We start from the raw sequence: 27,835 nt of genomic DNA, 5'->3' as shown, positions 1-27,835 counted from the left end.
ATACTTCACATATCGGAAATGGTAGAGACGTTATGAGCTTGAGAAATAAGAACACTTTAAAGAAGTTATAATTGCAGTATGTTTATTGTCGTAAAAATCCAAGGTTTGACGTACGGCTGAAGTCGCACCCCTCTGTGAATCAGTGCGCATGCGTGGAATATTCGGTCACTGGTGGTGTGGCTAACAGCTAAGCTCCAGCCAACATGGAGAGGAAAGGTAAAACGTTTCCCACCGCTGCACTTTGTATGCGTAGCATTAACCAACGAGCATGATGCCACTGTGTTCGGTGCTTCAGTGTGTACAGAAAGGTTGATTGGACACGAACGCTTGTAAATGGTTTAATTGAAGAAGACTGTCACGTACTGTTAGCCGCGGCGAGCTAGCATTAGCCGTGTCAGGATTAGCTAGCCACAGAGGCTTCTGGCTCTCTCTGTTACATTCACGCCACCTTTTACATCGACATTAACATGCCCTCATTTAAATCTCCGTGCCATTATTCATACGACTCTCTGTACTTGCTAAACGACAACCTTACGGTGTCAGTGACCGCGGCAACTGGGTGGGTAGTTTACAGTGGTGTAATGTGAAATAGCTCCAGTAACAATATCAACTTGATTGACCACCACCCTGACAGTATGAGTTGGGTTTTTATTTTAAATAAGGGTGGATGCAAATGAAAGTAAAATAAAAGAACACCTTTGTAGTTTTCGCGGTGGTTTTGGTGTGTATCGACGTTTTAGTTGGGTATATTAGCTCGCCAGCTCAAGCAAAACCATAACTGAAATAATCTGCTTCTTATTTTCACAGTTTTGGCTCTTCAGGCGAGGAAAAAGCGTGGTAAAGCCAAGAAGCCCTGCAAAAAGTGAGATTTTATTTGTTGTTGCTTACTGTTATAAACACTGTGCTCCGTTGATATCCTTGTTTGACACGTGGGTTGCATTCTAGTGGTACAGTTTTTTGCATTGCAAATTCGCTGAATCCTTGCAGTCATGTCTGTCCAACGACTGTACTATTATTGAAAAGGTTTTACTTAATTTCTTCTTTCTGTAGCACTTAAAATATGTAAAGAATCCTTTTATAAGTTCTGTATTGACCAGTGTGCGTAAACAACAAAGCAATGCTTGTATTTAGAGAAGAAACCAAAAATTAAAATGTCAACCAATACTGATTGTTTTAGTTTATTTAACTTTCTGCTAATCATGCCATCAATAGCATTCTGTGGAGTTCTTATGTAATAGCCTGGGCTATATTTAAAACGAGAGAACGAAGGAGCCCACATCAGCCCACCGAAGCATGGTGTTTCATTGAAAACTGTATGTATTGCGTTGAAAGGAAAACTGCACTCTTTGGGGGAATTTTGCCCATCATCCACAATCCTTATGTCTGTCTGGGGTGAAAAAATGTTGGCGCCCTTCCTGATTTATTTATTTTTTTGCATGTTTGTCACACTTAAATGTTCCAGATCATCAAACAAATTAAAATAGTAGTCAATGACAACACAACTGAACACAACATGCAGCATGCAGTTTTTAAATGAAACTTTTTATTATTAAGGGAGAAAATAATCCAAACCTACATGGCCCTGTGTAGAAAAAGTAATTGCCCCCTAAACCTAATACTGTAACTGGTTGGGCAACCTTGGCAAGAAGAGAGGAAAGGCTGGGAAGCCGGACTTTTTAAAAAAATCTGTTTTGTCACAAATTTACCCTCGCATTTCTTACATATTCGTCTTTTGCACTCCCACGTTTCCTTACACTTACTTCCTTACTTCAGTGATGCCATCTGCCATCACTTCACATGCAAATTATCTGTTTGCTTTCCCGGTTTGGTGTCATTATCAAAACTTATCATAAACCCACCACACCACGGTATTCTGTTCGGTGTATCTGTTAAGCCGCGTCATCAAGATGGAGGACCTATCCCATTGCTTGCAAGTTGCTGCACCGTTCTTTCAAATGGCTGCTCTGGTCAGGAGGATTATCAGCACAAAAAAAGCCCCTGTTGCCATCAGCCCGTACAGGTGAGAAAGTCTCAACACCTAATTGAAGATAACATACCACATTCATTTGCTGAGGAGTTTGCATAATGTCCCCCACCTTAGGGTGCAAAGTGTAGGTTTGGATTGCACTATTTAAAGTCAATAATTAATCATGGCAGGCTATACCAACCTATGTTTATTCACATTTTGTATTGCATTTTTAACTAATTTTTTGTAGTCATCGATAAATTATTAAATAAATTAGCATTATTAATATTTTATACATGATTACCTTACAAAAACCAACTTGAATCTAGGAAACTTCACCGGCACTGTCCAGTATCCAGGTATTTATTTCACAGTCACACTGCTTGAATTTTTGGCTAAAGAGTTACTGAATCACTTTAAAGTTACTGAATCGTTTCGGATCGTATCGTTCCAAATGAACCGAAATCGTTCTTGAATCTTATCGGCAACCATGAACTGTGTTAGGAATCGAATCGTTATTAAAACGAATCGTTACACCCCTACTTTATAACCTTGTCCAGACTGATAGATCTCAATTACTTTCTTTCTCATTTGTTTTTTTTTAGCTCGTCTTTCTCTCTTGTCTGCGTTCTAAAGATATAAAAACAGCTAAAAGGACGCGGCTAAGAATGTACGTAATGGGACACACTATAAAATTCCAACTATAAAACCTTCTGAAAATAACTCTAAAAAGCGCCAACAACACTTCATTTACATATAATGTGACATGCATATTAAGCAAACTACAGTGTTATTATTATTATTATTATTATTATTATTAACATTGTTAACGCCAATCGAACTATGTTACTGCCTTATTGACACCTTGCCACACCACATAGGCTAGCTGCTAGCCAACTAGTGACTAGCTTTACCACCACGCCCGCAACCCACCAGCGGCAAGCTCTCAATGCCTGAAGCCGCTACCAAAACGTAACGCTACATATTGGAGCTGCTGCTGATTTTGTTTTTCAGTTTGGAAAATTTAATGCTAGTTGTAGGCGTTCGTTTCTATGTTCCTATGTGAAATCAATGCGCCCAGGAAGGAAGTTTCGGTAATGCTTAAAAGGACCAAAATAAGGCAAAATACTGTAAGTATTACATGTTATCATGAATGAACCTGTTACTACGTATATAAAACCATAAAACTTTGTTGGAGGTTTTTGGAGGTGTTTTAATAGCAGTCTGTGTAGGCGACATAGGTGTGTGCCATTACATGCAGTTATGAGCTGTCTCTTATCGTTTTTTATAGCTTTAGAATGCACAGAAAAGAGAAATGTGTGTTCATGTCTCATAAGGATTGTGGATGATGGGCAAAATTCCCACCAAAAAGTGCAGGTTTCCTTTAACCCTGGTGTATGATGTCTATGGTAGAAACTAATGTGCATGAATTACAATGATGTTCAGAGATGAGTAACTACAAAATAACAGCAACACTGCATGGCACTTTGCTACTGCCATAGTGAACGCTGAAGAGCAGCTGTCACAATTTGAGCGGAGGCGCAGCAGCAAATTAGTGTTCAATGTATGCAACCAGGAGATTTGGAAAATTTAATTGCGCATTTGTATTCATGTTGCAAATTCTTTGCACTAGTACGGAATACAACGGTGTTTCTTAGCTGGTTTTGACAACAGGTCAAAAATTACATTAGAATATTTTGTGTAATTAATAGTATGGAATCTTTTTTTTTTTTAAATGCAAATATGTAGGAAATATATTTTTGACTGGCATCTTACGCCTGTCATTTTGTTACTTACTTTTTTTGTAGGTAACATTCCTCCTCTTAATATTGAGCTCTGAAATATATTTTGTAATTGAGTGTATTTTGGTTTAACATGATGACATGCATGTGTTTTCAAGGCTATTTTTAAATAAAATAGCCTTTTGCGAGTCATTATGGAGTATAAGACAACAAAATATGAGGAGAATGTCAACTAGGGTGAGTCATGTACGTCGAAATATTCAGCTATTATGTTTGTCGTTGTGACTGCGACGAGGGTGCAGTGAGTCGGTGACGTCATCATTTTTTGTATTGCCTGTATGCGCGACAACCGTAAGCCGCCGTTCTCAGATTTTCCCACCCTGGAAGCCATTTTCAAAAAATACTTTTTCAGGTCACCCAGAACGCCGTTCCCGTGTAGATGAGAGGCTGAAATGATAAAATACTGTGCGGCTTTGACTTGAAAAGGTTTCCGTGTGGATAGTCTTTTAATGGTCATGGAAAATTGTGGGTCCAAGGATGAGACCAGTTGAGAACCCCTGGAATAGAGGAACTGGTTGCTTTGAATTTGTGTACAGTTTTCTCTATTAAGTGGCAGTATAGTATTGGTCTGTAGTTCTTTGTTACTGAAAAGATACAGTATGACCTGGTTTGACTTTTTAAGAACTAACAAAGTCTTTCCTACACCTTTTTGCTTATGATAAGACTTGGTAAGTACTAGACTATACTTCTCATAATTAATGGGGACATATTCTACTTTTCCTCTTTTCTGACCTATAAATGTTGTTACAATGTTGTATTCTCTTGTTAAACGATGCCAATGCGTCAGGCAATGAGATTTGCGCATTTGGAAGTGAGACCGGAAAGCAGTTTTGGACGGCTCTGCACGCTGTTTTTTAATTTTTTATTTTTTTAAACACAGCGTTCCACTGACGTCAGTGCAACCAGGACTTCCTTATATGGGCATGCTCCCCCCACTGCGCTTCACTCTGCTCTGTTGACGGTGTTAGCACGTATGTCTCCCAGGAAATGTTTGTTCGGGACACCTAAAGAGGCAAGCATCAGGTAGAAGCGGTTGGAGTTGCTTATTCCCGGCCAGCAAGAGAAAAATTTGCTCATCCGTCAACGGCACTTCACACGGGACTGTTTTGTGAACATGAGCCAATACGAAGCTGGACTATCCGTCAAACTGTTGATGAAATCCAACGCGTTTCCTTTGTTACTTGGTTGTGTTGAAGAGTCAGAACAGCAAGCTGTAAGTAACAGTTTACCAGTGTCCTAGCTGTGTTTATTTTGTGTAATTAATCGGACAAAAGGGGTTCGGCAGCTGTCCAGAAGTCTTTGGGAGAGCTTGGGAGTATGACCAATCACAGCGGAGTGGGCTCAACCGGAGGTGTACCTGGAGGAGGGCCGGGGGTGGAGTAAATTACACAGTTTGGTTGGGAGGAAGGAAACACTGCAAGAAGGTGTGTCCCTAATGTGTGGGTGTGTGTGTATATGGGATGTCCGATTATATCGGCCCACTGATATTATTGGCCCGATATTAGCATACAAATGTATGGGTATCGTTTTCTTTCCATTATAATAGAAGCCGATATGGCCCTCTAACCACCACAAGCAACATGGCTGTCGCCTTAACAGTCACCACGTAGCATATACTTGAGTACTTGAGCCGATGTTTTGTTTGCAGGACGTGGTGGGTTGTCAAAACACCGCTAGTAGTGAGCGAGGTAGATCATAGACATATATGTAAACGCAGCATCGAGCGCTGAGTCGTATGTCAACGTCATAGCGGGGAACATGCCTCATTCATGTGCTGCAAACCAAATCCCAGGGAATAACATATCACAGGTAAGACTTAACAATAACCTTTGATTGTATTTGGCCCAGAGACTAGCAATGTTACAAAACCCGCACTTTCGTGATGCAAAAATTTGACACTGTGCATGTGTGCTTGGTTTGGAGAGGGGTCCGTGGAGACGTACCACTTCCTTAAAAATGCAATTTTTTCTTAGGATATCGGGTGTATTTTCATTCGTATACATGTTAGGTAGGTTATTCCTTCTTCCTCATCGGATTTCTACTGAGTGTTAAACTGCATCTACTCATATGACTGCTTTGAATGTTAAGTCCAACTTTAAGCCTTTGAAACTCTTGGATCAGGGCTTCAGGACAAGATAAAAGGTGTGTGAATAGGATATTAATTCACTTTAACTCTTTAAATGCCAAAGACGTCTATTGATGTCTTTTGTTTTTTTTTGCGGGAGCTACAGATCAAAGTCTTCATCTTGTGTGTGAATTTCTGACTTGTAGGCAACGTATTTCTGTTTCAGTAGGGGCAACAGTTCTGTTTTCCTCCAACCGGCAGCGACAGATTGTCTACGAAGAAGACGGATTGTGGGTTGGGAGAGGCAAATGGCTAAACACATACAGAAATTGAGCGAAGACAAACAATACAGGCAGCTAACACTGTCACAGAGCTTGTCTTGCGGTGGATCTGTCTTTAGTAGTGACGCGATCGCGAAAGATAGAGGTGCTGTAGGTGATGTAGACACAAATGCAGTTGACAGTGGCAGCCGAAGCAACAAGCTGGTGGTTAGCGTTGCTGAGCCATGTGGCACGACACCGGAGCCTGACACCGGAAGCAGTTCAGAGTCGTCTGACTCAGAACTTCTGATGAGTGGCTGCCGTCTGGATCGGTCAGCAGCAGGTATTCATCCCCATATCCAGCATATTCACCCCACCGTCACTCTGCTTGAATTTGCTTCTCTGCAGAAAAAGCTTGTTTTCTCTGTTTTTTGGTTAAAATCAGGTGTTTCTGCTGAAACTACCCCATGTTCTACCGCCAATATCTAAAGACCGAAAAAGGCTAGGCTTTTTTTTCCTGATGAAAGAAGAGTCTAAAGTTTCTTTAGGTAGTTTCAATGTTTATGTGGCCCTAAAACTCAATATTCTGTGGGTCTTGAAAGTTCAGCAAAAATGCCCAGAAACCCTTGCAGTATGTCACTCTCTGCTCTGACAATGGCTTGCAGTCAATTGGTTATTATTTATCTGCAACTGAAATTTCATTAAAATCTGATGGTGCTGCTGCACTGCAGTGTGAGGGATATACATGAAAAATATGACACTATTGTCACATATGAAGTGGCATGAGTGTTATTTGATAATCACTGGCTTGTGGGTGAGGCTGAGCAGAACAGCTAAGCAGTTACTTAAATGTGATCTGGTCTCCACCCTCCCACAGTGATGAGCAGCTTTAATCTCCTTGGAAGTACTGTAATATCAGCCTGTGTGGCTTTACTATGTGTGTGTGTGTGCGTGCTTATACAGTGTGTGTGTATATGTGTGTGAGATGTGTATTATATATATACTTCCTACACAAATGGCGACATTGACTCACTGATCCACACCACCAGGATCTACAGCGGGACATCGGAATGTCATTCGGACTGGAGAAATGTAGCCGAATGGTTACAAAAACAGAGAAGCTAGTCCATACAGAGGGCGTGCACTTCCAGAGGGCAGAATAGTAGATGTTGAGGAGAGCTACAAGTGCCTTGGAATACCACAGGCAAATGGTAACCATGAAGAGGCCACAAGGAAAGCTGCAACGGTCAAGTATCTGCAACGTGTAAGGCAAGTCTTGAGAAGTCAGCTCAATGGTAAGAACAAGATCCAGGCAATTAACAGCTATGCCCTGCCAGTGATCAGATACCCTGCCGGGATAATAAGTTGGCCAAAGGAGGAAGTTCAGACCACAGATGTTAAAACACGGAAGCTGCCCACCATGCACAGAGGCGTTCCACCCCAAATCCAGTATCCAGAATAAGCGCAAAGAGGGAGGCGGAGTATTAGTGAGCATCAGGACCACTATCCAAGACGAAACATCCAAGCTCCACGCGTACATCAGGAAGATGGCCCCAAGAGATGAAGCACTTAGTGAATGCCTCAGGCAGTGAAAACTGGAAAAGGAGTTGGAGGAACCATCATGGGAGGATAAACCCCTGCATGGGATGTACCACCGACAGATAGCTGAAGTGGCGGATATGAACAAGTCCTACCAATGGTTAGAGAGGGCTGGACTGGAGGACAGCACAGAGGCGATAATCATGGCAGCACAGGAGCAGGCCTTGAGCACCAGAGCAATAGAGGCCCAGATCCACCACACCAGGCAGGATCTCAGGTGCAGGCTGTGCAAAGAGGCCCCTGAAACAGTCCAGCACCTAATAGCAGGGTGGAAGATACTGGCAGGAAAAGAATACATGGAACGCCCTAACCAAGTAGCCGGTATAGTGTACAGAAACATCTGTGCAGAATATGGACTGGAGATCCCTAGATTGCAATGGGAAACACCTCCCAAGGTGGTGGAAAATGAGAGGGCTAAGATCCTGGGGGACTTACGAATACAGACCGATAAAATGGTTGTGGCCAACCAACCGGACATCATGATCATGGATAAGCAGCAGAGGACAGCCATTGTGATGGATGTAGCCATTCCCATTGGTGGCAATATCAGGAAAAAGGAACACGAGAAACTAGAGAAATACCAAGGGCTCAAGGAAGAGCTGGAGAGAGCCTGGAAGGTGAACACAACAGTGGTGCCCGTGGTAATATGAGCACTGGGGGCCGTGTCCCCCACACTAGAGAAGTGGCTCCTGCAGATACCTGGAGAAACATCAGCCATCTCTGTTCACAAGAGCGCAGTCCCAGGAACAGCTAAGATACTGCGCAGGACCCTCAAGCTCCCAGGTCTCTTGTAGAGGACCCGAGCTTGAGGTGAACAGACACCCATCCTACCAGCGGACATGGGGGGTGGGTGAGGGAAGAGTTTATAGATATATAAAAGCAGCATATGGTGATGTTAAACATTAGCAAACCCTTTTGATTCTCTGATTTGTTTATAATGAAATATTGCAGAGACTGGGATGGTGGTCCCCCTTTTTAATAAAGGGGACCGGAGGGTGTGTTCGAACTATCGTGGGATCAAACTTCTCAGCCTTCCTGGTTAGGTCTATTTAGGGGTTTTGGAGAGGAGGATCCGCCGGATAGTTGAATCTCGGGTTCAGGAGGAGCAGTGTGGTTTTCATCGTGGAACTGTGGACCAGCTCTACACTCTTGGCAGGGTTCTTGAGGCTGCATTGGAGTTTGGTAAACCAGTCTACATGTGTTTTGTGGACTTGCAGAAGGCATTTGATCATGTTCTTTTGAGGAATTCTGTGGGGAGGACTCTGGGACTATGAGGTACCGGACCACCTAATTCAGGCGGTTCGTTACCTGTATGACCGGTGTCAGTTTGATTCGCATTGCCGGCAATAAGTCAGACCTGTTTGCCGTGACTGTTGGACTCTGCCCTTTACTTTTATGGACAGAATTTCTAGGTGCAAGTAGGGTGTTGAGGGGTTCCGGTTTGGTGGCTGCAGGATTGGGTCTCTGCTTTTTGCAGTTGTGGTCCTGTTGAGAATCAGCACCTTGTTGACGAGTGAGGGAAGGATGGAACGTGAAGTCGACAAGCGGATTGGTGCAGTGTCTGCAGTGATGCGGACTCTGCATTGTTCCCTTCTAGTGAAGACGGAGCTGAGTCAAAAGGCAAAGCTCTCAATTTACCGGTCTATCTACGTTCCTACCCTCACCTATGGTCATCAACTTTGGGTAGTGACCAAAAGGACAAGAGCGTGGGTACAAGCGACCGAAATGAGTTTTCTTGTAGGGTGCTTGGGCTCTCCCTTCGAGGAAAGGTGAGAAGCACTGTCATCCGGGAGAAACTCGAAGTCGAAGTAGAACCGCTGTTCCTCCACATTGAGAGGAGCCAGATGAGGTGGCTCAGGCATCTGGTCAGGATACCTCCCGGACGCCTTCCTGGGGAGGTGTTCAGGGCACGTCCGACCGGGAAGACGCAGGACACGTTGGAGAGACTGTCTCTCAACTGGCCTGGGATTGCCTTGAGATCCGGCGGAAGGAGCTGGACGAAGGAGCCAGGAAGAGGGAAGCGACACGACTTCGGATAAGCGGAAGAAGGTGGATGGACGGTGGATTACTTTCTGGTCCATCAAGTTGTCTGTGTGTTTTGTTATGGTTGGAAACAATAATACATTGAAGCAGGTTGCGTTTGGGTGTGGTTGAATGTATTAAACTTTTGTTAAATGTTAAATTGACTTTTGAGATTCCTTGACAGATCTTTGGTAGAAGAAGACACTTGCACATGAGGATAAAATGCAGAGAGATCAATATCAAAATTTTGGTGTTATGCATGTGTTTGTCTAACAGGCAGCCGGCAAATCCCAGAAGTCGTCAGCAGCCCCAACAAGAAGCCTCGCATCAGGAACCTGAAGAACCTGAGGAGATCCTCGGCTCTGATGATGAAGAGCAGGAAGATCCCAATGACTACTGCAAAGGTGACTCCTGCCTTTGTTAATTCAGACCATTAATGAAATTATAGGGCCCTATGAAGTCTGTTTGCTTTTTTACCAAATTCAGTTTTATTTTTTTTCCAAATGTAGTATATTCCGTGTTATGTTTTAGAATTCCATTTTTTAATTTTTTTTTTATTTATTTATTTTTTTACCATTAACAGTTAACAAGAAAGACGTAGTTGCCGATGCACTTTCAATTGCTTAATTTTTTTTTGCCAATTTAGCCAGTGTTTGAGGTGGCCGCTTTGCAGTGGCGGACAGTGCCTTTGGTACCTGGGCCTTCAGTGGGGACTTGGTTTAAGCCTCATGAAGCTTTGAGGCTTTCCTGAACAGATTCGGAGCTTTGGTGCTTCAGTGAAACATTAGTGACATCTGGTGGAAGAGTGAAGTCAAAGCAATCTATGTTACTAAATGGAGTGAAACACAGGTCACCATTACAAACGCACAAACAAACTCACCAATGCTGTCATTACAAGCAAACATCGTTTGCACATTGTACTTGCATGGGTATGTATCGTCACCACTAGGGGTTCGAATAATTTGAGTTCCTCGATCACAAAAAATAATCGTTAGCCGTGTGAAGCGGTAGCTTTCTCTTTAATTATGACTACTGTCGAATGGGTGGCAGTTTACTACGATGGTAACATGACTTCATACAGGATTTTTTTTCATCTGCCAAAACACAGCGCAGAGAACAATGAAGTGTTAGTTGAAAGTAATGTGTTCCACTACAGGTGTCTTAATTTTACTTTAAACACTGCAAAAACTCTATCTTATGAAGAATAGTTGTCTTATTTCTAGTCAGCCTGTCTAAGTTTAGGATTTGTAAATGCACAGCCATCAACATAATGTAGTATGTAATTTTGTCTTAGTAATATCTTAGTAAAGTAATTATCCCCTTTTCCAGTAAAAGTTAGTCTGGGATGGATAAATTCATATACAGAAGCACCATCATGCAGTCCATCAGACCCAAGAAAATACGGTTTGTTCCTATGCACAGTGTGAATTTAAAAAATAAAACGGTTGATTGTCTAAAAAATTTAACCAACTGGTCATTCATCATTTACTGAAATGTTTTATTTTGTTGTGTGTATTTATAATTGTACTTTAACCAAGCAAAAATGTTTTTTTTTCCGATTAATGTAAATTCCGGTCTATAAGCCACACTGGTGTATAAACTGCACCCACTAAATGAGCCACACCAGTGTATAAGCCGCAGGTGTGCATGTCATAAAAAGGGATATTTAGTGCACAGAAGGATGTTAGACAAAGATTTTTTTTTAACGGTGCAGAACACGGCTAAGTACAAGTACACTGCTAATTAAACATTGCAGCTAGGAACATTTCAAAACGGTACACGGCTACGGTTGTTAAACAGTGCCGAGTGCGTGTAACATGAATAACAGTAAAAGAAAAGTAATTCATCGCCACTGTCTTGGGAACTAAAACCACTAAAGTCTTCCTCTTCTGTGTCAGAATTGAACTGCATCATAATTCCTTCGTCTCACACACACACACACACACACACACATCGGTCTCTCTCTCTTTCTCTTCACGTCGCTGTATCTTCCTCCTCTTCATCCGGCAGTCGTCCAGCCTTCTGAAACACGCTGATGATGGTGTTTTTTTATGTTTTATACTGGTACATGCTGTAAGGATCCAGCGGCAGACTTGTGCAAATGTTGTTCTTGGCATGCTGTCAGTTTTTGTGAAGGATTTCTTGGCGGAAAAAAAATTCCCCTGGCCACTTGCTGTACCACTCTGTCAGTCATTCCTTCATTAGGCTTTCCATCCATCAAGAAGAAAAACGCGTTTACATCTGGGCACAGCGTTCACATTCCAGTACAGTAGGTGGTGGTATGCACCTAAATGTTGGATGCAACCTGCCATAAACAAGAACGTTTCTTCATCCGGGCACCGCGTCTACTTTCCGGTACAGTAGGTGGTGGTATGCACCTAAACATTGGTTGCGACCCACCGTAATCAACAAGAAGAAGGAGGTCTACATCTGGTTGTTTATTTTCGGTAGTCAGTGAGTGTTAGATGGATACTTAATTAATCTCCAAGAGAACAGCACAGCATTTTGTTCAGTTGTATATGCTTTATTGTATCGGTATTTCTATTGTTGTGTAGTATATGTGAGCGGACATGATGTGTACGCCTGTGGCGCTATGTACATTACGTAAGGTTTATGTTGGGAAATTCTTGGATATTACCCATTATTTCTGTTGGAGTTATCCTCTGGACTTCTTAAGAACCACAATACAGTGGCACCTTTGTGGCAGCCAAGTCATCATAGTGGGTGGATCCCCCCTGCAGATGCAGGTATGTGTCAACTCGATTGCTGCACAAAGGCTTTGCAATCTTGGTGGTATATTTATGATGTTTATTGAATAATCCAAATCCAACAATGTTTTACATTTGATTCTAGTATAAATTGTGCATGTTGCTGCTCACTGTAAACTGCAGTGTGTGCCTACCTGATACCTGGCTCCCCTCAACGAGAGCAACAGGCTAAGCAAAATCCGAGAATGGTGGCTTCTCAGCGTTTTTTGGTTTTCTGAATTTTTTTTTTTTTTTTCCCCTTATGATGGACTATTTAGTAATAATGTTTTCCCAAATGCATATTTAAATGATTAGTAGTAGTTCTGAAGTATAGGAGATGTCACAACATTGGAACATGACAACACTAAGCATCATGGGAAATGTCGTTTTAGCCATATGTTAGCCGCACCGGTGTATAAGCCGCAAGGTTCAAAGTTTGAGGAAAAAGTAGTGGCTTATGCACCAGAATTTACAGTACTCGCTTAACCAAAAAAAAAAAAATAAAAAATTTGTGGAATACTCAATTACTAAAATATTGGAAAGCTGCAGCCCTAGTCACCACCACTTTCCGCCTTCTTGAAGCAGTAATGGCATTATTTGGTCCTGCTTTGTCCCTTGCAAATTCCTCAATTTGCAAGGGATCTACAAGATGTTGAACTCCGGAGAAGAAACTCTAATTGCAGAAAAGCAAGGTAAGTATACAGTATTTTCTTGCTGCTGCAGAAGGAAAATGCGTAAAGAGCAGTAATTCAGGCATAAACTAGAAAAAAGAAGGCATGTACAGTGTGGGAGAGGTGAAATTGCTGGCTAGAATACATTGCTTTGGGCATTGTGATTTAGTTATTAACAGAAATTCACAAGGAGCATCCAAGAGGATACAGAAATTAAGTACTTGAGAATTCCCCCTGCCTTGTTCCAAGAGTTGGTGGAAAAGTTAACCCATTCATGTGAAGGAGACGCACTTTGATACGCACCGCTCGCATTGGTTGCACATAGGTTGTGGTGCGTGCGCGTTGCGTTCATGACTAGTTCACAGAAATTATGCGTGCCACAAATTTTGAGCATTTCAAAATGTTCTTTCCGACCAGCACAGTTACACATTCTTCAAACCTGCTTACGACCAATTTACTTATTGGCACGTCATTGGTAGGGGTGTCCTGATACAGATATTGCAGCCTTGAATATAGGCCGATACCGAAATTGAGCCGATATTAACACGAATCGTATGCACTTTATTTACTTTGTCGTGTGGAATATTAGAGAAGCACGAATGAAACATACTTTGATGACTTGTGTAGTGTGTAATGTTAGAAAAGGCTTGATCAAGTGATATTACTTGGAGAATAGACAGCATCAGTAGTTATGAGAATAAACTCACATTTTTTTTATGCATGTGGAGTATAATTTCATCCACTTTTTTCTGGCAGCAAGGCGTAATATAGTGAGTTTTGAGGTAATCAATGAAACATTTAAACCCGACATTACTTTCGTTCTTTTCTGTTAAAGCTAAGCGTCCCGTGGGAGTTTACCGTCTAATCTCACTTCCTGTTCACGATGAGGTTGGTCGTATTAAACTTCCCAGTTCTGTGCCACCATGGGAAACTTGTGCATGACAAGTATTGCACTCAGCAGCAGCAGCAGCAGCATCTTTTTACTGCCACACGGCTGACATCATCCTTCCCCTTGCTACTTTGTTAGCACGCTAGGAAACACTGTTGTTGTGATCATTGCTCTATCCGGACGCGGTGGGGTGGACTATGGAATGGACTGCTTGGAGTGCCAGTATTGGAGATTTGACATGCAGGCCGATATTATCCGATTTTGTGTTTTTTGCTGATATCAGCCCGATATCAATATCGAATCGGGACATCCCTAGTCATTGGCATGCAAAATGCGTTCAAGTGTAAACTAAGCTTTAGTGTGGAAGCAGGAAGTAGTGTCCACATGTAGAATTACTACAGGTTCTGCTAGGACATTAACACAACGACAGATGTTGAACTCTGGTTAAAAAAAAAACAAAAAAAAAAACATAACAGCCACATGCCAGCCATATGTGTCTCGTGACACCCTCAATTACCGTAATTCTGGCTTCATTGACCTACTGTATGCTCATTGACAAGTGAACTTCCAAATGTTTTTTTCTTCCAGGGGGCTACCATCATGTAAAAGTAGGCGACCTGTACAATGGAAAATATCATGTCATCCGGAAACTGGGCTGGGGCCACTTCTCCACAGTGTGGCTTGCTCGGGACATCCAGTATGAAACTTTGCTATATACTGTATTTTCTTTTTTGCATTTTTTTACATGCAAATAGTGGAGCGATGTTGGTGCTTATTTGCCTTGTGTGTTGCAGGATGAAGAGGTTTGTTGCGATGAAGGTGGTAAAGAGCGCAGAGCACTACACAGAAACAGCTGTAGACGAGATCAAACTTCTGAAATCTGTAAGTAAACAAGTTGAAAAGGTCAGTTAAGCGTGTTTGCCTTGTGCGAAATACGGTTTTTATGACCACAAAAGAACATTGAGGTTTTTTTATGTGCTTATTCTGGTTCTTTGTGCCCAGGTGAGAAACTCAGACCCTAACGATCCTAAAAGGGAGATGGTGGTCCAGATGTTGGATGACTTCAAGATCTCTGGTGTTAATGGAACTCGTATCCTTTATAGCTATTTATCGCATACCTGACCCAGCCTGATGCCGATTTGATCAGATTAATTGCATCTTTGACCTTACCTCACCCTGAAAGAGGTTTTCAAATTTGTATCATAGAAAGTTTTCATATGTGGTTTCATGAATATTTGTCCTTCCACCCACCCCGTTGACTGTGGACGAAAGGCAGACAGACAGACAACCATTACTATTCACACCTACACTACAGACACAGTGGGAGCGAATCCCACGCTGGCTGCACAAGTCAGCCATGTGTACCACTCAACTATCAGTGACCCTTAAAGAATATTCATAATATTCATTCACAAAAATTGTGTTTCTGTTCTTGTGACACATCTTTATTATCTTCCCAAAAGACGGCATATAATTTGCAATTAAGTTATTTATTTCTTTACAATGTAAGTTATTTTATAATATTTTTATTTCCAAATGTTTCAAACAAGAACACGATGTGTACTTTTTTGGATACCCATGCCACAGCGCTGTTTTACTTTTTTTTTTTTTTTTTTTTCCCAAACAAAAATGCTTTTCTCAGGTTAGGCATATTTAGCTGAAAAATAATACTCTGCAACGGTTACTTGTAAAACAGTTGAGAACCACTGGAGTAAATGATAAATTACTCAAGTAAGTGAATTGCTACAGATCTAAGAATGTATATTACTATTGATGTTCAATTTTTTTTGTATGTTGTATTGTTATGATCTTAACGTTTTCTATTCAGACGTCTGCATGGTATTTGAGGTTTTGGGGCATCACTTATTAAAGTGGATCATTAAATCCAATTACCAGGGTTTGCCCCTTCCTTGTGTAAAAAGCATCATCAGACAGGTAAGCACAGTCAAACACGCATTGTTACGCCATTATGTGGGGAGGAGACGTCACGGTGTTGTGGGTTCAAGTTATACTATTTTATGACCCATATACTGTCCAAACCTGCATTTAGCATTGATATATTCATTTTGAATCTTATAAAAAGGCATACTCCCCAAACACTTTATTAGCTACACTGAATATAATGAAATCCGTTATAAGAGCAGAGACAAAAATGTATTTTAGAAGGGTGACAAATCACACTGACTTAACAGAAAGGAGTAACTTTACTTACAGGTTCTTCAAGGCCTCGACTACTTGCACACAAAGTGTGAGATCATCCACACAGACATAAAGCCAGAGAATATCCTAATGAGTGTTGATGAGCCTTATGTTCGGAAGCTGGCAGCAGAAGCTACAGAATGGCAGCGGTCAGGAGCGCCACCCCCCTCCGGCTCTGCAAGTATGAGAGACACTTCTCATATATGCAGACTTTCGTAAAAAACATTAACAGTGATGTAACTAAATGTAATCCTTTATTTTACAGTTAGCACTGCTCCTGCTCCAAAACAGGTGAATAACTTTGTCTACCTCATTTAATTTTTAATACTGTTCAATACCTCATTAAGATGCACAAACACAATTATACACTTTCCTCAACAGACGGTCAAAATGTCAAAAAACAAGAAGAAAAAGTTAAAAAAGAAGCAAAAGCGACAGGCCGCATTGCTAGAAAAGTGCATCATGGACCTGGAGGAGATGGAGAAGACCACAGAGCCACGTGAGGAAGATGAGGATGCTGATGAAGAGCCGCTGTCTCCAAAGGGTCGGGCTTGTGCTCCTCTCAGACAGATGTCCATGCAGGACGTGGGGAACGAAGAAACGGCGGGTAAGAACCAGCCTGACGGAGAGTTGTGTGCTTCTTTTGCTTGTTTGCCTCTTGTCCAAGTTTTGTCATACCAGTAGCTTTATTAGAGTGATGCAGTCTCTGGAATGAGTCATGTGAAAAATGGTTGTCCTTTCCTGATGCTTTCAGAGAGCAGTGTGAATGCAGATGGGTTGTCCGTGTTGAACTGTAATGGCCATGTGGAGGTGGAGCAAAGGCCACCAAGTTGGAGGGAGGAGGACCAACATAATGGCAACACTGGTCCCTCAGAGCAGTGTGCCGTTGTGGATAAAAAACACCAGGGATTTCCTGTCCGCTCTGTCTGCAATGGTTTGTATCCTGCTGACCTCAAGGAGCGAGACACTGACATTGAAGGTGCTCACTGCAGTGGGGTAACAAGAGCAAGACACTTTTCAGCTGAGCTGCAGGAAGGAGAGCTAAAACTGAACATTTGTCAGGAGGAGAGAGAGGATGTGCCTGACTGTCAATATACAAGCGAGGAAAGTCTGCAAAACGGTCAGTCAGACAAATCTAGTCGCAATTTATGCAAACACGAGTTGTGGTGTTGATTGACTTCAGCGCATCGATGTTTTCCCAAGCTTTCTTTTATCTACCTGCCTGTTATGTTCTAGGCAAGTTAACGGCAGGATCCCTGCTAGTTAACCCCCTTGAGCCAATCAACGCAAACAAGATCAAGGTCAAGATTGCAGACCTGGGAAATGCCTGCTGGGTGGTGAGTAGTCCGCTTATGACCTGAGGGATTTCCTTCGTACACGTCCAGACACAGATACATTCATTGTTATCCAGATACCAGAATAGGAATGTTTGTGATATTATTTGTTCTGTTTTTGCTTTTTTACTAATGATGATAATCACTTACAGGTCACAACATTATGTACAATGGGTACAATCTAATGAGACCCAATACAAGAGATATAATGTAGCTACCATTTTGGTACAGTTTTAGCTAACAAAGATATTCGAAACACCTGGGGCACATTGCACAAAACTAGGATAAGGGTTTAAGCGGGCATATCTTGGTTATTCTGGCTCAATTTATCTGTTATCTGGTTGCACATAAGTGGGATAGTGGAGAGTGGGGTATGTTATGTCATCGGTTACCATGGAGACCAGAATCTATTTAATCTCATCCCTTATCTCAATCAGCCGTTACCATAAACGGAAACCAATACTGTAGTTATTCAATTGCCCACTACACTATTATTGCGATCAACTACACCCACTGCGGCAGAGTTTTTTTTTTCAGTTTTGACATTACTATTTGAAAAGGTTGTAGCTTGAAAATGGTTAGAGATAGTCATTCTGTAAATTAGAAAAATCATCAGTATGACGCAAAGTTTGTGATGTGAGTAAATGTACTCATCTAATGTACATTATGACGTCACCAGGCTTAGAACCAACAGGTTAATCAAAAGGCTCATCAAAAAGTGTGATCCACTTGTGATACTCTTCCTCATCTCTCAAGCAAAACCAGCCGTCATCATCATCATCATCGTCATTTACAGCGGGATCTTCAACACCACTGCTGCCTCAACAGCTATTATAACTGCTATTATACATATAAAGTATCTATTTTGCCTGTAAATATTCTCATTCATCCAAGTCATTGTATTCTCAGGTCATATCTATCTATTAGCATGTATTTTTTGCTGAGGGCTCTCGCGTATGCAGTTATTTCTGTTTTTTTTTTTTTCTTTTTTTTTTTTTTACATTCCCGCTAGCTCCCACCATTAGTAGTGTTTTGACACCCCACCACATCCCCTCTTGCCACCTCGAACACGGTTTAGCAAAGCTCAAGTATGCTGCATGTAGACTGTCATGGCAAGCCAACTCACTGCCCCACACACAAGGAGCTTCAAAGTCTGTGAGCTTTGCATAGAAATGCCCACAAATGTTGCTCAGATTGAGGTTACAGATGTTTGCCATCTGCTGGTGTAAAGTATTAACTACATGAGGCACCATATTTGCAGAAATGGCTTGTTAAATTCAGCAATGTTGCTTGTCGCAATTTTGCAACTTTGGCGCTTAAAGGATTAATTTTGATCATTGTACATAAATGAGGTTATGGTGAATCGGTGACTCTGTGCTCGATAGCGGGGTCTATTTAAAGAAGATACGTGTATACACTGATACGGGATTTGTTTCACCTGGCTGTGCAACCACTTAAGCCTAGATGCTCTTGTTTGGATTGCTTAAACTCAGCTCAGTCATTTAACCCGGATGTCTGAATCCTGCTGTCGTGCAACGGACCACTGAGGATGCACTTTAGTTCACCATTGGAAATAACAGAAATAAACATGATTATTTTTATGGAAAGCATGTTTGTATTGATCTCTTTAGATTGTACGAGCCTACCTATACTGTTATGCCCTGGGTTTTGAGTTGTCACTTTTTCTTGCGTTTTTCTTGCGTAAATGCCTTTCTTTACACCCCACTCTCTTTTCCTCAGTGTTACAGAGAAAATTGTGATTTTTTTTTAATTCTTGTGTTCTCTTTCTATCAGCACAAGCACTTTACTGAAGACATCCAGACACGGCAGTACCGGTCGTTAGAGGTACTCATCGGTGCTGGTTACAGCACACCAGCGGATATCTGGAGCACAGCCTGCATGGTGAGAGACTGGACCGAACATTAGTAATTGCATGACATTAAAGTCAAATAGATATTAAACTCGTCCACCCTGACAAGGCCTTGACACCAATTCATCTGCAGAGAGTAGGGGAGGGTTCTGGTAGTTCAGGCCTGTCTGCTCTATGAATTCTTGTGTTGATTACGTTATTGTTGTTGCCTTAGGCCTTTGAGCTTGCCACAGGAGACTACTTGTTCGAACCACATTCTGGCGAAGATTATTCCAGGGATGAAGGTATTATTATGCAGACTCAAATTTGCTTTCTCTGTTTGTATTTGCTATATATTATAGCTGTTTTTTGAATATATACATATTAGCCCGATAAGACTTACTTTGCATTACGGGGAACTTGGAACTTATTTCCTGTTCAGAATATGACTACATCCGTCAGAGATTTCACTGTAATCATGACATGTGACCAGGTAAATGCACTGAGCTTAAATGTCATTGTTATAAAGATATTCCACTATTACTCCATTAAAAGTTGGTTTCATCTTAAGTGCACATACAGAAATACTGATTAATGATCGTGTGATGAGTGTTACCATTCCTGTTGGTTTTTCCCCCTCTAACACTTGAAACTGGAGACAGGGCCATCTCCTTGTCTTCTCTCTTCATCTTCCTCATCTTCTCATGCTGCATGTCTCCTTGCCCTATGCTTTCTTTTTATGTTAATTTTGGATCAAATCCTACTCTAATTATTTCTGTACTGACTTGATTTTGCTGCAGATTGTCTGGTTTGCACTCACATTGATTGTTTAGTTCATGCTCACGTTCTGAAGCAGGGTTTTTTTAATTACAGGCACTGAACTTGTCAGCCCTTGACAAAACATTACTACAACTTGTTCTCCTGCATGATTGGTCTTTAACTTCCTGTGTGACATGCTGATGTGTTTGGTTCTGTTGGCTATGCATTCATTCTTCCTCAGTCCCAGTCTGATTAATTAGTCCTTGCATTGTGAGAGGCCAAGATAGGATTTGGCCTCAGTCCACTGCTTCTTTAGAAGTTTTATGTCAACATGTTATAGCTTGCAAATCTCAACTGATCTTCTTTCATTGATTTATTTTTTTTGTACAAGTAGATAACCTACACTCCAGTTCATTAAATTGCTGTTAAATTAGTATATTTGTCACCTGTGGACCTGACAGTTGAACCTTAAAGGGTCCTGTGTCTCCCTGAAGGCAACTGGGGGGAAAGGATGTATTAGCACATTGTGTGGCTAGACTTGATTAGTAAGCATATCCGTTATTTAAAGCCTTCAGTGAAAAGTTCCTGTTTGTTCAAATGCTGTTAAAAATACGTCTGCCTTTTATAACATTAGACCTCCCATACATGTGCCGCTTATGTCAGTCTGTCATCATTCATTGTCGAGCATTCCACATGACTTTTTGCCATCTCGTCTTCTCTCCACATCCTTGATGAACCCCTTTCATGTTGCTCTATTCCTGACGGGCCTTGTCTCCAGACCACCTTGCTCTCATGATTGAGTTGCTTGGTAAAATTCCTCGCCACTATGCTCTGAGTGGGAAATACTCACAGGAATACTTCACAAAGAGAGGTACATCAGTCCTCTGTCAATGGCCTACTTTGGGGACGGTGGACGGGTGGAAGATGAGATAGATTATTATAAAGTTGACACGCTGTGTGGGGGAGAACCCCTTCAGGAGTGTAACAACCCTTGTCTGATGATTGTGCTAAGTTACACAATCTCTAAACATAGGCACCTATGTGTGCTGTCAGCCTCCTCTTCCTCAGCCCGCAACCCGCACACTCAGAGTGGGCCAGTGAGCAGGACACTTTCTCATCAATGTGTTTGTTGTTTTGTCTGTCTTTCTCCTCTTGCAACTGTATGCGGCGCCTCTGCCATGTAGACCATATAGCCCTGATCATTGAGCTGCTGGGGAGTGTCCCACGTAAACTCATAATGAACGGCAAATATTCCAAGGATTTTTTCACCAAGAAAGGTAAATGTATCAAAATCATACCAGATGTATTCCCAGGAATATTATTTTACACTGTTTATATTTATTTATTTATTTTTTACAATGTGAGGTTGTACAATACTGTATATGTATTTAGCAATGTTGTCACAGTAGACTTCAGAACTTGAATAATTTCTTGATTGAACTCTGAATTCACCCCGATATGATGATGATGATGTTGATGATAAAAGTATGATCCAGAAGTAGAACAAAAATCTAGAACCAAAGACAAAATAGTTCAGCGTTATCTTGCCTGCCCATTCTATTTGGATTTTTTTTTCTTCCTTTTTTGGGGGTTTTGTCTGTGTACACTTTCAGAAAGGTATCTGGGTGCACCGATTATCATTTTCTGGCTTGTCACTGATCTTTCAAAAGCCTGACCTACGGATTCCAATTTTGGCTTAAATTTTTTGTTTTAACTGCACATGAGGTGGTTCTTTCATATGTAAATGAAAAGTTTAAAGAATTGCTGTCCAAACTACTAAATTATGTCAGTTCCTGCTAGTATTTTATTTTATTTTATATATATATATTTTTTTTTTACATTTTAAAAATAAATAAAACTTGCACAACAGGTTACACTGCAGACTTGATTTGAGCCTCTTCCCAAAAATAAACTGCACAGTGACCGAAAATGGCTGGTCCTCCAATGCTATGAACGCCATAATTTTTCTCATAGTAGCTTTGCTCTTTTCACTGCTCATAAGTGCTAACAACAAGCCGCTGCCTGTCTCTTTGCTCCGGCTAGTTTTTGCTTTAGCCTTAGCTCAATTGCTAGCTGTCAGTCTGACCTTTGAGGACGTAGATAAGATGGGTTTTTATATACGTTAGGGATCGGCTGGTTGCTGTTCTCTCAAGAAATTGGTGCCAGTCGGTCGCTTAGTGTCAGTATGATATACCAAAGAGGAAAGTTGCACTAACAGCCATAATAATATAAATGAGCTGATAACTGAACTGAAAGGGGTAATTATCAAGGGTAAAGTTTTTATGTATTATAATTATATTTCCTGCCTTCATTTTATTTATCACAGTAACTTGAATAGCTTTTTACACTTAAATTAGCTTCGACTGATAGATGGATGGAGAATGTTGAGGGAAACCTATACACTCATGTCATGTAAAGGTGCTGTCTGTCTTGATTAGGTACTGCATTGTGGCGGTGCTAACTTTTGAATTCCACCTTCTTCCTGGGCCGACATTGCAAGTCACACCTCACATAGACATGCACAAGCGTTAGGTATATTTGTGACGGCTAATGATAGCGATTTGGCAAAGTTTAGCTACTAATGTTAGCTATCATAACCACAAAAAGACTCCAAACTGTCAGTTGCTTCTTTGAAACTGCTTGTTAATGTGCACATGTGACACAGATAATGGTGAGTGAAAGCCGTGAACCGCAATCATTTGGTTCAAGTTTAACTTCATACTGTGACAAACATGGACATTTATTTGTTCAGTCTGCTTTTTAAACCACTATTGGCAACATCTGCTAGCCGGTGGTGGTGTTACTTTTTTTTTTTTTTTTTGGTAAAGTAGTCTAATTTGGAGTCGAAGAGGAGCAGCACCTTTAAGATGAATAGACATTACGTTCATTTCCGTATCTACTTTGAGCAGTCTTTTGGAAGCATTCTGAGGGTCCACATTTGGTGCCCAGCTCACTGACTTATCCTACTGCCTGCAGGGGACCTGAAACACATCACCAAGCTGAAGCCGTGGGGGCTGCTGGAGGTACTGGTGGACAAGTACGAATGGCCCCGTGAAGAAGCAGAGTGCTTCACCGACTTCCTACTTCCCATGTTGGAGCTGATCCCTGAGAAGAGAGCCACGGCTGCAGATTGCCTGCGCCACCCCTGGCTGGCCCTCTAGTGGAGACCTCCAGTAATTGCACCTTTCTTACCTTCCTCTCTTTCTCTCCAGAGACTGCAACAGATCACTTTCCAGTTTGGGCATATCATATGAATATTTATTTCTTTTTGTTTTGTTTTATGTTCTCGTTTTGGAGCTAATGCGTCTGTATGTTTGCTTTGTATTTGTTGGTTCTTTTCTCAGTGCGATGGTGATGTTACTTGGTTGGCTTCTACTGCTATGCTCCATGCGCCCACACAACTGAGCAGACCTGGTATTGTACTGCCAGTGACTCATCCTTGTTTGTTACACTCCTGCACTAATACCCCAAACTCAAGGATATGTAGCCATGTCCCCACAAAAAGGACCCCTTCATACAGTTTCATTAGTGCTGTTTTTTTTTCTTTTAAAACATTCTTTTATCTTCTATTAAACATGTATGATACACATTTTGTATTTGTAAAGAAAGCTTAGGAAATTGCACATGGGGCTGACCTTTACACTGATTATGGTAACGTTCAAACAGCATTTCTCCCGACAGTCGTGTGTAGTGAGGCATTGGAGTTTGCTGATGCACAAACCGTCATTCATCAAATGTCATGTTGTGCAATAGTTAAATAGTAGTACGAATAATAATAGATGCAATTTGCAAAACCCTTTCAATCAATATTCCATTGAAAACTGTGCAAATACGGTAATTCACAAATGGAACTTTATTTTAGTCTTTTTTCGTCTGCATAGCAGTCTTCTCTGTAGATGAGCTGAATTGACCAGTAGCGTTGATATTGTGTTTGTACTGTATTCAACTGAATGTGTACTCAGAAAGGATTTGCCAATTGACATTTTTCCACTGCTTCCAAACCTGCAAGATTCAATAAAAGTGAAATAATGGAGATCTGACCGGTATTAGTCTTATAAAAAAAAACAAAAAAACCATCAGGAATTGAGTGATTTAACACAACAAAATAAGAACATTGAAAAGGAAAAAAAGTGACAACTGTATATATTTGTACCAAAGAGTTTGCCTTTATATATATTACAGTTATGTACAGTTTTTAACAAATCATATAGCTAAAGTGATTTAGCTGGGTAGCTGTGTTTTAATAAATGGATGGAAGATGTTTGTGCTTGGTTGTATGTGTGGCCAACTCATCAATAATACCACCTTTTATTGTGAGCGTGGAAGTCCATTCTGTTAGGAACTGGTCATGTCAACGTAATCCAAAAGTACATAGAGTTGTGTGAGTGAAACTGTACAACACATTGTAGAATAAAATAGATGTTGCCTACAGAACACGCCACTGTGTCCAGTTTGCTTCTCTGAACTGTTAAGTTTTTAGTGTCAAATATCGGCAGTGTGACACTTCCATTCTGCTTAATGAAAACCTAACTATAGTTTTGTTTAGTTTAATAACAGGGTCCACTAGAATGCTCTGTAAGGCATATTTGAAGGTCTTCAGCATGCATCCAAGTCCTGCTGCTTGAGGCCTGCTCGCTTTAGGGGTTTTCTGTGAAATGAAAAGATATTTTTATTAGAAATATGACAGGGCCTTTTTTTATGATTTAGTGTTAAATGAATGTACAGGATCTCACATAAAGTATACCTTTAAGGGACAATACATTCATGAAGTGAAATGTGGATATACTTTAGAGTAGGGTGTGCAGGTACAGCCTCTACAGTTTAGCAGTATAGATTTACTATCCACTGAGAAAACATAACCGTTATTATCTAAATAGCTGGCAACAAGTGAGTACCAAAAAGTGGTGTTTGTGGCGGTTGAAGCATCATGGTCTGGGGATGCATGAATGTTACTGGCATTGGGTGTCTGTGCATGGTTCACTGAGGTAAACTTGAATTCCAAAATGTACTGCAACACTGGAAAGTGTTTTGTGAGCTGCTGTACATAAACCATAACCATGGCGGTGGTTGAAACTTGTGCCTCTGGGTTTGAATGTGTCAGCTTGGACTTCTGTGTGGAGGGAGTTGTGTGTTTTCCCTGTTCTCTCCCCTCTCCATAAGTACTAATTTGCCCCCACAATCCAAAAAGGTGTGTAGAGTCTTCATTGCAGGCTCTACATTAGCTGTAGATTTATCCTTTGTCTCTATGTGGCATCCCTGTGATTGACAGAAGAGCTGGGGGAGGCTTGAGCCTCCCCGGGACCCAGGATAGGTGAAGAAAATAGGTGGAAATGCTTCATGTCTGTTTCATTCTGTAAATGTGAACTAACACGGATTCTTTTACACTTATCCTTTCAATCCAGTACAGAGGAGCAATATGTCCCCTTCTTAAGTTAAAATGACTCCTACCTGCCCCCTCCAACTCAAAGTCTTCTGGCAGCAGTTTGTCCTGCCGGTTACCAAGAGTGAAGGACAGAAAGGCTAAGAGTAGTGCATCCAAGATGCTGATGATGGCCAAGATGTAGGCCCAGCGCACCGTGCAGTCCCCCAGGCTGTACTTATCAGTCTTCTGGCCACACATCTCCTTCACCTCCGGGGCGTCCCAGCCATCCGGGTAGATCAAACAGCCCATCACCATCAAAACAGCTGCGGGGGAAGAGGAAGGGAAAAAAAGAGAAGGCATTGTGTTGCAGTAATTACCCCATGTGAACACTAACGTTGATAAATGTTTATAAGGAACGAACTTTTGAGCCCCAGCTGCAGAATAAGACATAAAACACCCCCATTAAGGGCTGAAAGTTGTATTTATGGTGCAGAAGAGGAATCTCACCGGTGCTGTTTGCATGATGTACTGTTATGGAAGTCATTTAATGTTAAATAACCCTCATTTAATGAGAGGTTCATGCCAGGTTTATGCCATTGTTACTAGCATTAAAATGTGATTTTCTTGCACTTTATAGTTCTTTGTCGTTGTCGCTACCTTTCCTGCCATCCTCCAGTTGTATTGTTGAAGGTGCAGATATTTTGTTTAAGCCACACCTGATCATGTTACCTGTAACCAAAGCCCCATGAGAGGTGTCAAGAAACTGAAACTGGAGCCTTAGCTGGCTGGCGTCCACAGTGAATAACAACATTCAGAGATGTGCACAAACCACGCCTGCAACCCGAGAGTTGAGTGAGTCACGCTCACCTCTCACACACGTGAGTGTAACATGTTGAAATGTTTGCTGATTCAAATACAATTAAGATGCTATGATCACTTCATTCGCTACCCCCCCTCACAATGTTATAATATCCAGTCTAAAAGCTGCCTTTGCAGTTGTAATATGCACATTTTTATTGGGGTATGCCCATTGGTGTGTTAGACCAATACCAAATAGAATGAAATAGAACGTGTCCATCATACGGAACAGACCATAAACACGTGACCTTAATTACTACTGAAACACTTCCTTAACTTTACCCGCGGCCAGCTGCATCCAGGCACAGATCTTGTAGACGCTGCCGGCGTTACAGAAGAAGAAGAGGCTGAAGCATACCATGGTGCCAACCACCAGTAGCATGGACGTGCCCACGAAGAACATCGCCGTGCGGAAGGCCGGAGACGGGATTGAGCCGAAGTCCAGCAGGCTGCCCCTGCAGATGAGTTCCGTTGTGAGCGCATTGCCGATGCAGTAGTGAAAGAGACCGAAGTATCCAGCCTGGGGGGTGTTGACGCTGTCCCCGATCCAGAAAGGCTGAATGAAGACCACCACCGTGATGATGACGAAGCAGATGGTGAACACACCCCACATGACGCCTATGGCCCGGGAGTTTCTCACGTAGTTGGTGTGGTAGATTTTGGCAGCTTCCTGGGCCGGGAGCAGGTCCATTTTCGTTTATCCAATAAATTAATCTCAATATTTAATGTATAAAATAAAATAGTCTTTCTGTGACAAACACCTGTTGCAGTCACTGCTGCTTTGCATTGACTGACCTGTGCCAGCATCCAGCACCATGGACAGCGCCGTGACGTCACACGCTGTTGTCGCAGGAAAGCTGCTCTCTTAAATGTGCTTTCATTCACATTTCTTCACAATCATCAACACAACTCACTGATGAATCATTTCAATGATGAAGCTAACTTCTCCCTGGCAGAGTAAATCTGTTGAGTACTTGACGGCATTTAGATCTACAATTCTATCTGCTTTAAAGGCTGGACAGGACAGGGTGGGAAAAAAACAAAACAAAAAAAAAACAATGATGAAGCAGACACCGCTGCAGTTGACGTCCACTCTTCATGAATAATTATATATATATATATATATTAAAAATCGTTTTTCTTTGGAATTATTGCACAATGTAGATATTCAATGATTTTTTTTAAAGCAAGAGATTTATAAACTAATTTTACTTTATTTTGGATTTTCTCTTTGCAAATCTTGCTTTGGTTTAGTCTACTGTCCATATTGTAGGTGTGAATGTGAGTGTGAATGCTTATGTGCCTTGTGATTGATCGGCGACCAGTCCAGGGTGTACCCAGCCCCTCACCCCAAATCAGCTAGGATAGGCTCCAGCTCACCCGTGACCCCAATGAAGACAAGTTGTATAGAAAATGGATGGATGGATGGATGAATTTTCTCTAATTTACACAG

General features: G+C 41.5%; 2 protein-coding genes across 4 annotated transcripts; one reads left to right on the top strand and one right to left on the bottom strand.

Moving 5' to 3' along the window:
* Positions 1-128: 128 nt before the first annotated feature.
* srpk1a (SRSF protein kinase 1a) lies at positions 129-26,112 on the top strand. Of its 3 annotated transcripts, XM_054782690.1 has the most exons (17): positions 129-216; positions 808-862; positions 9,991-10,118; positions 14,610-14,718; positions 14,816-14,903; positions 15,024-15,111; positions 15,850-15,956; positions 16,236-16,401; positions 16,486-16,511; positions 16,602-16,827; positions 16,975-17,340; positions 17,457-17,557; positions 19,349-19,456; positions 19,639-19,708; positions 21,347-21,439; positions 23,139-23,335; positions 23,507-26,111. In XM_054782690.1, exons 1-16 carry the CDS (start codon positions 204-206, stop codon positions 23,321-23,323), a joined length of 1,929 nt encoding a protein of 642 aa, XP_054638665.1. In that variant the 5' UTR covers positions 129-203; the 3' UTR covers positions 23,324-23,335; positions 23,507-26,111. The 3 variants fall into 3 exon arrangements, with proteins under 3 accessions (XP_054638665.1, XP_054638646.1, XP_054638655.1); XM_054782671.1 differs by lacking the exon at positions 21,347-21,439 and adding an exon at positions 20,941-21,033 and having other exon boundaries at positions 23,139-26,112; XM_054782680.1 differs by having other exon boundaries at positions 23,139-26,110.
* Positions 24,396-27,073, bottom strand: lhfpl5b (LHFPL tetraspan subfamily member 5b). The gene is made up of 3 exons (XM_054782702.1): positions 26,665-27,073; positions 25,611-25,847; positions 24,396-24,810 (listed from the first exon to the last, which is right to left on the bottom strand). The coding sequence occupies exons 1-3, from the start codon at positions 27,071-27,073 to the stop codon at positions 24,800-24,802; spliced, it is 657 nt and encodes a 218-aa protein (XP_054638677.1). The 3' UTR covers positions 24,396-24,799.
* Between the last annotated feature and the right edge of the window lie 762 nt (positions 27,074-27,835).

Source organism: Dunckerocampus dactyliophorus, chromosome 1 (genome assembly GCF_027744805.1).
Source record: "Dunckerocampus dactyliophorus isolate RoL2022-P2 chromosome 1, RoL_Ddac_1.1, whole genome shotgun sequence".
Lineage (NCBI taxonomy): Eukaryota > Metazoa > Chordata > Actinopteri > Syngnathiformes > Syngnathidae > Dunckerocampus > Dunckerocampus dactyliophorus.
This window is presented reverse-complemented; position numbering and strand designations above follow the sequence as displayed.

Coding starts and splice junctions, on each gene's coding strand:
- lhfpl5b (XM_054782702.1), bottom strand. CDS start 27,073: ATGGACCTGCTCCCGGCCCAGGAAGCTGCCAAAATCTACCACACCAAC. Junction 25,848..26,664: donor CTGGATGCAGCTGGCCGCGG/GTAAAGTTAAGG, acceptor CTTCCCCCGCAG/CTGTTTTGATGGTGATGGGC.
- srpk1a (XM_054782671.1), top strand. Junction 16,402..16,485: donor ACCCCCCTCCGGCTCTGCAA/GTATGAGAGACA, acceptor TTTATTTTACAG/TTAGCACTGCTCCTGCTCCA. Junction 21,034..23,138: donor GGAATACTTCACAAAGAGAG/GTACATCAGTCC, acceptor TACTGCCTGCAG/GGGACCTGAAACACATCACC.